Raw genomic sequence first — 12,318 nt, forward strand, 5'->3', positions numbered from 1 at the left:
TGTGAATGTTGTAGCTTAGCAATTCGCTCGTCTTGGAAAAATCCCCAAACGTTGTTACCCTCCGAGTCTACAGTTTTCACTCTTAAACTTCCTATCTCTTATATATTTCACGCTCCCTGGGACTTGCCTTTTTTTTCCCCCTCTTTTTTTTTTTTTTTTTTTTTGCTTTAGTATGTTCAGAACTGGATGTGTAACTTCCTTCTCAAGCTTATTTCACGTCCATACTGATGTTTGGCATCATCATAGGTGTGTTCTTGTAGGACCTGGTCAGCAGGGATGCCTCTATGCCTCCAGAGGGTGAGACAGGCCACACCCAGAGAATTGCCCTTGAATACCATACACTTTGGTATATAACTGTATTCTGCATATATAAGGCCTGGTTCTCAGCTTATTTACGCCGAATCATTTCTTTACCCACCATAGCTCAGTCAACTGTTTGCAGTAAGAGTTCATGTTATGAAATGCCTGGGCCCACTGAAAGATGCTTTCAGATGGTCACTAGTCTGGTGGCAGCGCTTGAGAGTTACTTTGGGTATCACTTATTTTTTTGATCAGGAGCAGCTGTTCAGTCTATGTGTAATTTTCTGATTGGTGAAAATTATTTAACATCAAATTAATACATTAGACCATCTCTATACCTGTTATATTCTTATCAGATAGAATTTCCACAATCGTAACTGGGAAGCTCAGCTGATTTTTTGGTCAGTGCTGGTAACCTGCTCAACCCTTGCTGTCTTCCAAGTCAGTTTATTCATCCGTCTTGGTTGCTTGCCACTTCTTCTGCATCGTTCCCTCTATTAAATTTGATTCTGCATTTCAGTGCACCTCTTTTAGAGGTTCTGCTCTGAGACATCCCTGTTAGAATAATATTTTGGAGCATAAGTAAGCACTGTTCGCAATTCCTGGAGATGCCTTCCCTTTCAACAGATAGGGTATCTCCTGTTTAGTGTTGAAAAAATTGGGTGCTAATAAACACCTTTTGCTCTGTGGACTACAGAATTGGGAGGAAATAATAATCCACGCTGAGTTTCAATTAATGGCTGAAGTTGTGTGCTACAAAGCTGATGCACTAGCTAATGGGAATACTTGTATTTTTGTTAATGAAGATTAATTTGTAATTAATAACTATGGATGTATTATGGTGTAGCTGCAACTAAATTTCAGTAAATGCAATTTCATGTGAACTATTTTTGCTTTAGACAATGAATCTTCATTTTCTTACCGACTGGTATTTTGGAATGTTACTTTAACATTTTACCCAGTATTCTATTACAACTACAGTTTTCTTGCCAGATAAACCCCCTGAAGTAACATAAATTCTGCTTCAGTTTGGTATGAGGCATGTGAGTATCAGTTCATCACATTTAATTCAAATAGAGTATTCTAATATGCTATTGAGCACTCCAATTAATGTAGCAAAAGCTTTGAAGTTACATAGTAATTACTTTTTTATTCCTAGTAGCTTTCAGAGAAGATTTCTGAAACTTACTTTCTTCTTAACCTCAAACCATTAGAGTGAAAATGCTCTTTTTTCATTAGAGTGAAATTTCATTAATGGGCTTTGTGCACTGCGAAGTTGGAGCTAATAGGATGTATATGTATATCATTGTTCAGGTATAGGAAATATGAGCACAACTCTGATAACTCTATGTTTAAATTGTTTATGATGCCTGAATAACTATTCACTTGAGTACAGCGTATGATGTTAAAGGATTATACTTCATATGATAAAGATCGTAAAATCTGTAAAAGGCTCCGTTTAGCACTAACAATCTGAAGAGGTAAATGCATCCCAAAGATTAAGTCTGTTGTCCTCAGTGGAGTTCCTTTGGAAAATTTCTCCTGTGATTTAGCACTCACTCACTTGGATGATCCTGGAATCCTCTAGCCAGTTCTAATATAGATAGTTCAAAAAAGTTGTTGAAAGACCACAGATGGTTCAGTTAGGAGTCTTTAAAGGGCTGAAAACACACATTTCAGTGAAAGATATTCTATCCTATGTAGCTCATTCAAGAGGTTAAGAGGTGACATCCTCAAAAATTGAAAAGGGAGGGATGTTGAATGCAGAAGGTAAAAAGAAGGCAGAGTGCTTGCCAGGGAGAGAGGAGACAAAGGGGCTTATAATTCCCCCATTAGCACTTGCTGCCGAACTGTGCTTTGTGTGCCTGTGGTGGTGTACAAGCCCTTCTGGCTTACCAGGAGTCGCTGCTGGGCAAAAGTGTAGTAGTGCAGTGTCACAGTGGAGAAGTGTACCAAGGCTTGCTGGCCATTGCTGGAAAATCTTAAAGTAGGATTTTTTTTTTCAGCCTAAAAGATAAGCTATATACCACCTTTTGATCTTGAAGATGGAAATAATTTAGAGGAGTCCTGTGGTCTATGTAATGCAGGAGGTCATATGGAATTAGCACAAATCCTCTTTTCTGCCCTTAAAATCTGTCAGTGACATACCTATTTGCAAATCTGTTAGTTTGTTTGTGATACATCGCTGCATTTCTGTGTAGGAGCTCCATTAATACAGATGTTTGTGAGGTCAGAAGTTTGGTGAAGGTGCTTTGTTCAGACAGGAACTGTAACAGCAGTCTCGCGGACTGAAGTCTCTCTGTTCTGCCCTTGGAGTGAGGAGGAGGATCCTTTCCTTATGAAGGTGATCGGCTGAGACCCAGGCTTCATTTTCCAACTCCCTTAGCAACCTGTTTAGTCTCTCTATGGCTGTGTATCTCGCCTGGAAGACTCTGTAAGCCATTTCCCTTCCTATCTCTTTGTGAGTCCTTTGAAGAAGGAGCTCCCTTCTAAGCAGGGCTGGTCAGTCAGACTGAATAGGAGCTTTCATACAGTAATAACTATATTTCGTAAGAATAAGCGTATTCCAAACACAAGTACATCAGAGTGTGGTTTGACTGTGGGAATTCACACAAGGTCAAGGGATAACTTCTGTCTTTGGGGAATTTCATAAAAAAACCCAAAAAGTAATTAAATCATATTAATTTTGTAATCAAAAGATTTAAATTTCAAAATTTTGTATGGTCAAGAAAGCAAAGGAGGAATAGGGACAATAATTTAGAAATGGTTGGAGTGTTTGGTTCTGAAAATAGAAAAATGAAATGTATTCTTGGGTTCCCCCATCTGACATCCGCTGAGCGATGATCCCCCGCAGGTACTGGCCCTGCGACAGGGAGGGGAGAGCCAAAGTGGAGCTGCAGCTGTGTTATCCGGGCTCCTGACGGGGAAACGTGGCTGAGTCTCTGTTAGAACTACAGGTCTGGGGGACTTGTGGAACCCCATCTGGACAGCAGGGAATAGCTGGAGGAAGCCCTAAGAGTCCTTACGGCAAGGCTGCCATGCAAGATTGGCCTCTTTGGTTGATCCATAAATGAATTTGGAGGAAATGGGGCGGTTTCTTAGCAGAACTGCACCCAGCAAGCAGAACTCTGCCATGAAATTACTGAAATGCGTGTCTGAATGAAGCGTTTTGGGTTCAGGAAACTATCATTTTCCAGTTAAAAGTATTTTTCTGAAAACTTCTTCGTCCACTCCTATGCTCAGACTTTTTTCTTATTTACTTTTCTTTCACTGCATTCTGGTAAACATCTCTCAAATTATTTGGTTTTGGCAAGTGATAGAAGAGGGAGGGATGTTTGAAGAATATTTTTAGCTTGTACAAGCCAATATTGAACCAGAAAATAGATGCATGTTGTTACAGTTTTAATAATGGAATTGACTTGTTATTCTCTGAAGTGTAGTAATTTGTTGCTGGAAAATGAAGCTTAAAAATCCTTGCAGGATTAAGGGTATTTACTTTGGGGGGAGTGGTGGTGGTGTTTGTTTTCCTCAAACACACACACACACTCACACTCTCACTCACTCACTCACTCACTCTCCCTTCCTATCCTCCAGGCTGGTTTGATTCCCAGTCTTTTGTAGGCACTGAGCTGAACAGTTCTGTAATTATACTGAAGATGCTAAGCATGAAAAATTTGAGATGGTGTTCCTAACTGGACGCAGTAATTCTGGCTCCTAATGTTAACTCCTCCTACTTAACATTTTGCCTTTATTCTATATACATTCCTTTCAAATCTTCTTATGTGTTTTGGTTTTTTTTTTCCCTATTACCTTACACAACTGAAGAACTTGAGGCACAGGAAAAACAGCTGCAGTTCTGCTGATGCTTTTGTAGAAAGACCACACAAATCATTATTTAAAAAGAGGAAAAAAGAAATAGTGACTCGCCTCCGAAATTCTTACATCCTGAATAGTGTGAAATTAAATAAGCATTTTAGGCCCATGTTTTTAAGTGCTTGGGTTTCTTTTCAAAGAATAACGTTATAATACTACTTGGGTTAATCTGTTTCTGTCTAGCTGTTGAGCTGTTGCGTGGAATAGAAGGAAGCGTACAGCTTTTCCCTGGCTTTCCCTTTGACCGTTGTAGCACTATTGCAGACCAGATCCCCGTCCTGTGGAGTTCAGGGGAACAATATCTGTTCTGTGGTTGAAAGCGTAGCTTAAAATGCTCCCTGTTTAAGCATGGAGGACACACTAGTCTTAAAGCAGTATTACAAACTAGCGATGCTTTTGTTACACCTGAACGGGCGCGTTGCTGAGATGCGGCTGGAAGGTCACATCAGCCACTGCTTCTCTTGTGTGACGCGTTGGACCCAAGAAACCCAAATATTGGGCAAACGGTTCTTGCCAAACTTAAGTCAGATTTTACCTTTCTCTTTTATTTCCTCTACAAATATACTGAGCCAGTTAAAGCAATAAATGGTTATAGGAACCTCGAACACCTCTTCTGTGTTTTCTTCCCTCTTTCTGCTATTGAAAGTCAACCGCTACCGTAACCCCGAACCAGTACAGCGTGACAGGCCTGCAATTAGCTTCCGTCTCATCCTTCAATAGCACTGAATATTTTGCAGCCAGCACGAATATTCTTACCTCAGTTCTACCTGAGTTCGTTAGGCGAGGGTTATCTTTTTTTCTGCCACTACTTCTATCCTTAAAGCATGCGAACTAGGCTTTATGAAACTTTGTCCCAAGAAGAGATTAACTAATGTTCACGTGAGTATTTCAGTGTGTTTTGTTCTGCTGTTTCCCCTTTTAGGTGACAGCGAGATTGTAAATAATATGTACGAGACCGACCCTGATCTCCTTGCTGGCGAAAGCGCAGAGGAGGAAACAGAGGACAGTATTATGTCCCCCATTCCTGTCGGACCTCCGTCACCCTTTCCCACCAGCGAGGACTTCACTCCCAAGGAGGGCTCACCTTATGAAGCTCCTGTCTACATTCCTGATGACATTCCAATCCCACCAGATTTTGAACTCAGAGAATCTTCGATTCCAGGGGCAGGGCTAGGGATTTGGGCCAAAAAGAAGATTGAAGTTGGGGAAAGATTTGGACCCTATATGACAGTACAAAGGAGCACATTAAAGGAAACAAACTTTGGATGGGAGGTAAGCGTGTCGAATGTGGTAATCACATTCATTTGTCTTCTGTGCAAACTGTTCGTAAAGCTAGACTGAGTCCTGGCTGGCCTGGGGACAGGAGGAGGGACTTTGCTAATGCCGTATTTCCCTGCGGTTTTTTGCATCCCTGATTACATGCAGTATGTAAAAAGCAGCAGAAATCCTTTTTGGGATGGCTTCTTGGGCTACAAATACTGCTCTAGCACCGCTTTAGAAGGTTGGTTTTAAATGATGTTGGGTCACTTCTTAAAGCGCTTGTCATTTTCAAATTGTGTTCAGAACTTGTCACAATGGAAGAAATATGATTAGTCGCATCATGTTTTGTAGTTGGGTGTGTTACCTTTGACTTCCAGTCCATGTTAGCTGTGCAGGCGTTATTAACTGGTCATAGAAAAATAGCATGTACCCATTAACACCCTGGATGTTCTTGAGTTCTTGTTCTGCAGCAAAGATAAAGAAATGTGAAAGTCATTTTTCCCTAAGAGCTAAACAAAACCCAACCTTCAATAGGAAAAACACCGCTGTCGTAGAACTCTCATCTTTCTCCCTGCTTTTCTGGGATTGTCCCAGAAATCATCTTAGTTTCTTCTGCTCCTATATTCTTGCTTTGGAAATATGCATACCCCTAAGAATTATCATAAATTATAGTAGATTCTGTGAACAGTGAAACGTAGTGTAGGATTTATGCTCTGGGCCCACAGTCCCATCCCAGTGCATCCAGTGTCCAGTATATGATATATAATTGCTTCTCTACTGTAGCCCTAATGTCCACCCCACCACCACAACACGCCTGCTGCGCGTCCATCGGAGCTGCGGTCTCCTGTCCACAGGAGGCGGCTGCGTCTGGGGCAGGTGGTCCAGAGAGGTTTGGCTGGCTAGGACTCGCGTGCTGTTTGATGGGCTAGCCCTGTCCCTCAAAATATGGGCAAGCTGAATTTCACCTCCCTTTTCCCCTGGGTGAAGCAGTTCCTTGGGCCCTTTTCCCCATTGGCCACAGACTGATGTGAAGCTGTGGTTTAAAAACTATTGGAGTACAGAGGTGGGAAGCAACTAAGGGGAAAACGGTCAGACGTACCAAGTGGGCAACCACCAGTGCAATCAGAGAAGCCCCGTTTTCTTAGAAAACGAGGTCAAAAAGGCCAAACTTAAGCATTAACATTTCAAATTGTGTCTGATTATATTTACACTCTGGATTGTGAAGTCTGATAAATAAATCAGCGAACAGTTAGATTCTGTATGTCCAGATGTTTTTATTTACTTTTTTAATGTGTCAAAAGTGCAGGAAAAAGCAAGAAACACTGGCTATAAACCCCAAACTCAATCACGTTTTGTTGTTCTGCAGTAGGAGATGTCTAAAGAGCAAAAATCAGAGTTTGGTTGAATGAGTTGAGAGTTTCCTTTTCTCTCCCTCCTAATGCAGGGAAAGAAGGGAAATACAGTTGAGAGATTTGATCCCCCCCCCCCTCCCCCCGCAGTGTCATTCCTCAGAAGTTCACCTTTGTGTTAGCTGCTTTTCTGGTGAATATCATTACAGAATATTTGATTAGTATTACTGTATTAGCTTCAAAACATGGGGGGTTTTGAAGAAAAAAAAAAATCCCCATTAGTATAATGGAAATTGTTGTCTGCTTCGGGCAGGCTGTAGGTATGAGGCAGCTTGAGGGTTCCTAATGTAATGGTCACATTAAGGTCCCTCTGAAGCAAAGCACCGTTTTCCTCTAGGAATATGCAATATTGATTATTTGTAGGCTGCAGTGTGGAAATGGCTCCTGCAGAAAGGTGAATTATCTTTTTTTGAACCTAGTATTTTATAGGTGGCGTTTGGTTTGTTTAGTTATGTTTTGGGTTTTTTTTTTAAGACAATGATTTTTTTTTGGAACAAAGTGCTATCTCCTTGGCTGCTACAAGTCAGACCAAATTTCATTAGTCATTTGAGTAATGTAAATCTTTTTTTCTATGACCTTGGCAAAACTTTGCCCTTGTGTTTTATATTTCTGATAAAAGTTCTTGTTTACAGTCATGTTTTTAAGCCGCGTTCCCTGTATCCATTCTGCACTGAATGCCGGGCCTGATATACGCCCTATCTATTAACTGCAGTCTACGTTGACTTTGTGATACTATTTATTTTTTTACTGTAATTGAACAAACTTTCTTTCTCTGTGGTACTTCTCACATTTCAGCGGTGCTCTTTTGTTCTCTGATTTGGCAGGTTTGTTTCATATCTGAAAGGAAGGACTATTTGTCCTCCATCAGATGTCCTCAAACACTGTCTTAGACCCACCCTGATGCTATCTCCTTTGACCTTGCTTCCACTTGCAGATACCTCTTGAAGTTTTCCACTCCCCAGTATGTTTAAAGAAAGTTCAGAAATTTGGTTTAAGGCACTCCATACGTTCATCATTTCGCTTGGGAACAACATACACAAATACCTTCATGTGCTAAACAGGAATTCATGTAATAAATACTATCTCTGCCTGCGTGTGGTTTCTGAACCGCTTCCTTTGAGTGTAGGATTGGAAAAACCTTAAAGAGGTGTTCTAAGCAGCTTTGCATGATGTCAGTTGTGCTAGGAAATTGTAACTTGGAATACGTTTCCAGCCTCTGTTAATAAAATCAAGTAGGCAGACAATTGGCAGCAAGAGAAAAAAGAAAACGGGATTTGTTTGTCGCCCCATAACTTGTTGACCAAACTTTTGCCCCTGTATGTTCTTTCTTACAATAGTGATGAATCTAACGAATCTGGGGTTTGTAGCGTACCGTGACAAGGGTTCCTTATGCAGTTTGACATTATTTTTTGACTTCCCTGTAACTTGTAGTTTTGCGTTGCAGTGACTTGAAAGTTGAATGCTGCTGTAAGACTTCTTACACATAACTCCTTATTCCTGGCTAATTGAGATATTACTATAATACTTGAATTGCCTATTCTATTAGTTTTCCTAGTATTTTTACTTTGGGAAAGAGATCTGTTCTTCACACCCAACCTTCTTCTCTCTTCATATTTCTCTGTTCATTTCATATAGTTTATACTTGATAATAAAGCCACTTCTGTGGACGCCCCACCCCTTATCCCCCCAAATCCTAGAAATCTGGTCTTTTTTTTTTTTTTTTTTTAAATATAACTTTAATAGCGTTTCTGCCTTTTGCACAAAAAGTTCTTGCCCTTCATCACAGGAAATTAGTTGTCAGGCTTTGACTAAGAGTGTGGCTGGGAGCGGTAATATCTGAGAATGCTTTACATCACGTTTTGAAGTGGGCCTTCATTAGCAGCATCTCAGTTTGGCGAGAAACTGTTGCTTATGTTGTTGTATAGGGCGCATCTTTGTGCTTAAAAAGGCTTCTGAACGCGGTCTGTATGCAAATTTCTTGATATGTTTGGACTTGTGCCCGTCTGTAATGGGCCCCAGTCTGGTGCAGATGGCGTAAAGGGTGAAACAGTGCGGGACTCTTCATGTGTAGGTGTGTAGGACGGCGTGCTTTTGTTGCTGTTCTGTGGATTTTTTTAGTTGAAGCTCAACCATGCTAATTCAGCATACTAAAATACAATACAAATTTTAAAATGCTTCGATTGGTACTTCACAATTAAGATCTGTTTTTTTCTGATTTCTGTAATTAAAAAAATTCCATTTGGGGGGGACTGAAAAAAGAGCTATTAAGGGCTTTGATTTGAAAATGGCTCTCTCTCTTCTATCCAGGGCATTAATATGGCAGAAAGGGCTTTCTTTTTCAAACTTCAATAAGACCAGATTTGTGAAAATTAAAATGAAACAAAACAGTTAACTGTGTTTCTTCAAAGTCCTCAAGAAACACGGGCTCCCGTTTGGAGGTTGGGGCCAGCTCTTTTTTCATCTAAACTGTTTGATCCAGACCCGGCTCTGCTGTAACACATCTAGCTCCAGGAGGTAAAAGAAGAATGCCATTTGCTCAAACTTTTGGCTTTCCTCATTATTTCCCCTAATAGCCTAAAGTGTCATAGGGGACACAGAATGCCATGTCTTACTTGCCATATCCTGGAAAAAAGATATGCGATTTTTTTTTTGTTATATGAGTTTTTCCTTTTAGCCAGACGGGAGGGGCTGGGTTGGGACTGGGTGAATGCATGTCCTCCTTTAACTGCAGCAAGGCTTTACTATTTTGTTTCTTTATATGTTTTTCCTCCAACGTTGGCTTTGTGGAATATGCTTTTTAAAATATTCTTTAAATTAAGCCACACCTATTAGTCAAGGGCTATTTTAACATGGGATGGCAGTGAGTGATTCATGCTCATTTCATAAAAATAAATGAGATGTGTCGGTCGTCCGGCCCCCACCCCCTCATAGCGATGATTCAGTAATTGCTTGTATAGGATGATGTGCCGTGTGCTTTCCCTCTGTGCCTCATTCCCTGACACTACGGTGCTGATCTTGTTTACCTTTTTTCCTTAAAAGACACCACCCAAACTAAAAGCCTTGTGATTATTTAGTGTGACGCGATTGCATTTCTGCTCTGCTCTCCTGATCCTATTACTTCCTTGCCTGCTGACACAGAACATACCATTCAGAGTACCCCAAATAAATCACAGCATGTTTTCACTTTATTGCCTCTGGGACCGAAAAAAAAAAAAAATCGCGTAATGATTTTGATCACTTTGTTGAGTAAGTAATGATATTTGCCATAGCACTGTTTATTTTGCTAATTGTGAGCAGAATGGGAATCACATCTGGGAGGGAAATTTAGCAACTGAATTCTAGGGAATTTGGAAGCAATCAGATATGCTTTTAGCTCAGTTTACTTCACAGGGTAAATATCATTAATAAATATAGTTACTAATTCTTTTGTAAAACATAATTATTAATTCTTTTGTTTTAATTTATATTTTAAGAGCAATTATTTGCTGAAACACGAGAGACTTCTCTTACACTAAAATGTCAGAGGCAGGGTTCTTCTTTGCATCTGCAAAATAAGTGCTTTCATTTAATACTTTAGGGTGAAGACAGAAGCTATCCCATGAAAGACAAATAACTGTGGCAAAAATAAGAGCCGGCAGCTAAGGATGCAGCAGGCATTCTTGGCCTCACATCTGTGCCCGTGGAAAACTGCTGGTTTTTGAGCACGCTTTATAGTGTCAGTGATTCATAGCAGTTCAACCTCCCTCTTCCCACAAAACAGAATATTTACATTTTGGGGTGGGGGTCTTTTTGTTTATTTTGTTTGTTTGTTTTTTAGAAATACTCGTAAGTGCTAAGGAAAATTTACTTCACCCAGTTGCTGAGAGGAGAAGTATATTGTATTTCCTTGAGTCTTAACAATATTAAAATGGGAAGGGGACTCTAAACATTCTTTTAACTGTGATGGTTTTGTCATGTTTCCCAGTTAAAAGAACATGCAGCCCAGATTCCCTCATTTCACTTTAAAAGCTGATACAGTTTGTTAAAGAAGCATATTCTTGTCTGTGCTGTTTCTTAACAAAAGATGCTAAAAGGAGTATGAGTCCTTTAAATGAGCAAAGAAATCCCCAAGCCTGTTTGCGCGCATCTCCTGCTAACGTTCTTTCAGCTTTTAGGCTGAAAGGATGTGATGACATTTCCTTGTAGTTTTTCTTCGTGTGTCTTCTGATTCATTCATTTTCTCTGGCCTCTGCCTTTCCCTTTGGCTTGAGAATAATGTTACTATAACAGCCTCTATCGCTCAGGGAAAAAGAACTTATGAAATGCTGTTTTCAAAACCACATCTAATGCTCTTGCAGGGAATGAGGGGGCTTGGAAATTGCTGAAGAATGTGTGCACGGCCTTTCCCTAGGTGGAGCGTGTTACCTACGCAGAAGACATTTCCCATGCAAGGTTACTGCACAATTTCTCAAAGGTTTTTTGGCTGGAATGATTCTGAAAAAGAAAGAATCTATGGGTTCATAAGGTAAACAGAACAGAAGAGCACTCGGGGACTTCCCAGGTGTGCCCGGAGCCACTGGTAGTTGCTAACCGCCATCCCGAGTTAGAATGCATACACACCTGCATTATAAAACTGCAGATAAACTTGTGCACTTGAGTGAAAAAAATTAATCTCACAGTTCAGAATTTACTGAACTTTATCGGCCCAAATTCACACAGTATTTAGAATATTTAGAGTCGCTTAACTTTGTCCCTGCTAGATAATGTCCTCTTTCCAGAGAACAACTGTGGTGAGTACATCAGCACTGTAATTTTCTCCACAGTATATGGCCTTCGTTCTGGCATTAGGAGACCATCGTGAGGAAGGGGAAGACTCGGCTTCCAGGTCCTGCCAGCTGCTGGACTGTTTCCTATGCCTGGTATGAAACACATGCCCTAGGCACCTGCTGCTGGCTTTTGAGTCAGCAAAAGAAGCAACAAAGAAAAAGCAGGGTGGGTGCAGGGGAACCGCTTGTTGCATCGAAGGCAAAATCCCATTCTCTACAACCCAATCTAGGGGGGAGGGAGTGTAATTTATTAATTTCAACCCTGGATAAAAGTGAAAAATGCACCTTATGACATCCAAGCGAAATGACTGACGTTTGTACCATTTTTTTATGTTTCACCAAATGCTTCAATGTCGGGGTTAAAAGAGTAAGTCTTTTTTAGGCCCAAGAATGCCAAGATATCTTGCGCTATCTTAGGCACTTCTCTAAAACATGGGTATATAAGGAATTAAGAAAAAAAAAGAAGAGACAGGGGAAGGGAATGACTAAGAATACCTCCTGATATTTCTCCTTTATTTCCATAAGGGGTAATAACTCATGAGCAATCCGGCAGAGGGCACTTTCTTTAAATAGAACATTCTGATTCACAAGCAGAAAAAGGAAATAAATATTTTCTTTTCGTCTTCGAGAGACATCCATGAATACCAGCTTCTGAATCGGTATTTTATCAT

At 40.4% G+C, this 12,318-nt stretch overlaps 1 protein-coding gene across 2 annotated transcripts in view; it reads left to right on the forward strand.

Moving 5' to 3' along the window:
- Positions 1-12,318, forward strand: part of PRDM16 (PR/SET domain 16) — a gene marked incomplete at both ends in the record, with an annotated part of 335,264 nt that overhangs the window by 120,048 nt on the left and 202,898 nt on the right. For both annotated transcript variants that reach the window (XM_082493700.1, XM_082493701.1), the window contains one exon: positions 5,096-5,445. In XM_082493700.1, the coding sequence (XP_082349826.1) occupies positions 5,096-5,445 (350 nt within the window). The remainder of the gene's footprint in view (positions 1-5,095; positions 5,446-12,318) is intronic.

This window comes from Vanellus vanellus (genome assembly GCF_965231255.1).
Source record: "Vanellus vanellus genome assembly, chromosome: 20".
NCBI classification, from domain to species: domain Eukaryota; kingdom Metazoa; phylum Chordata; class Aves; order Charadriiformes; family Charadriidae; genus Vanellus; species Vanellus vanellus.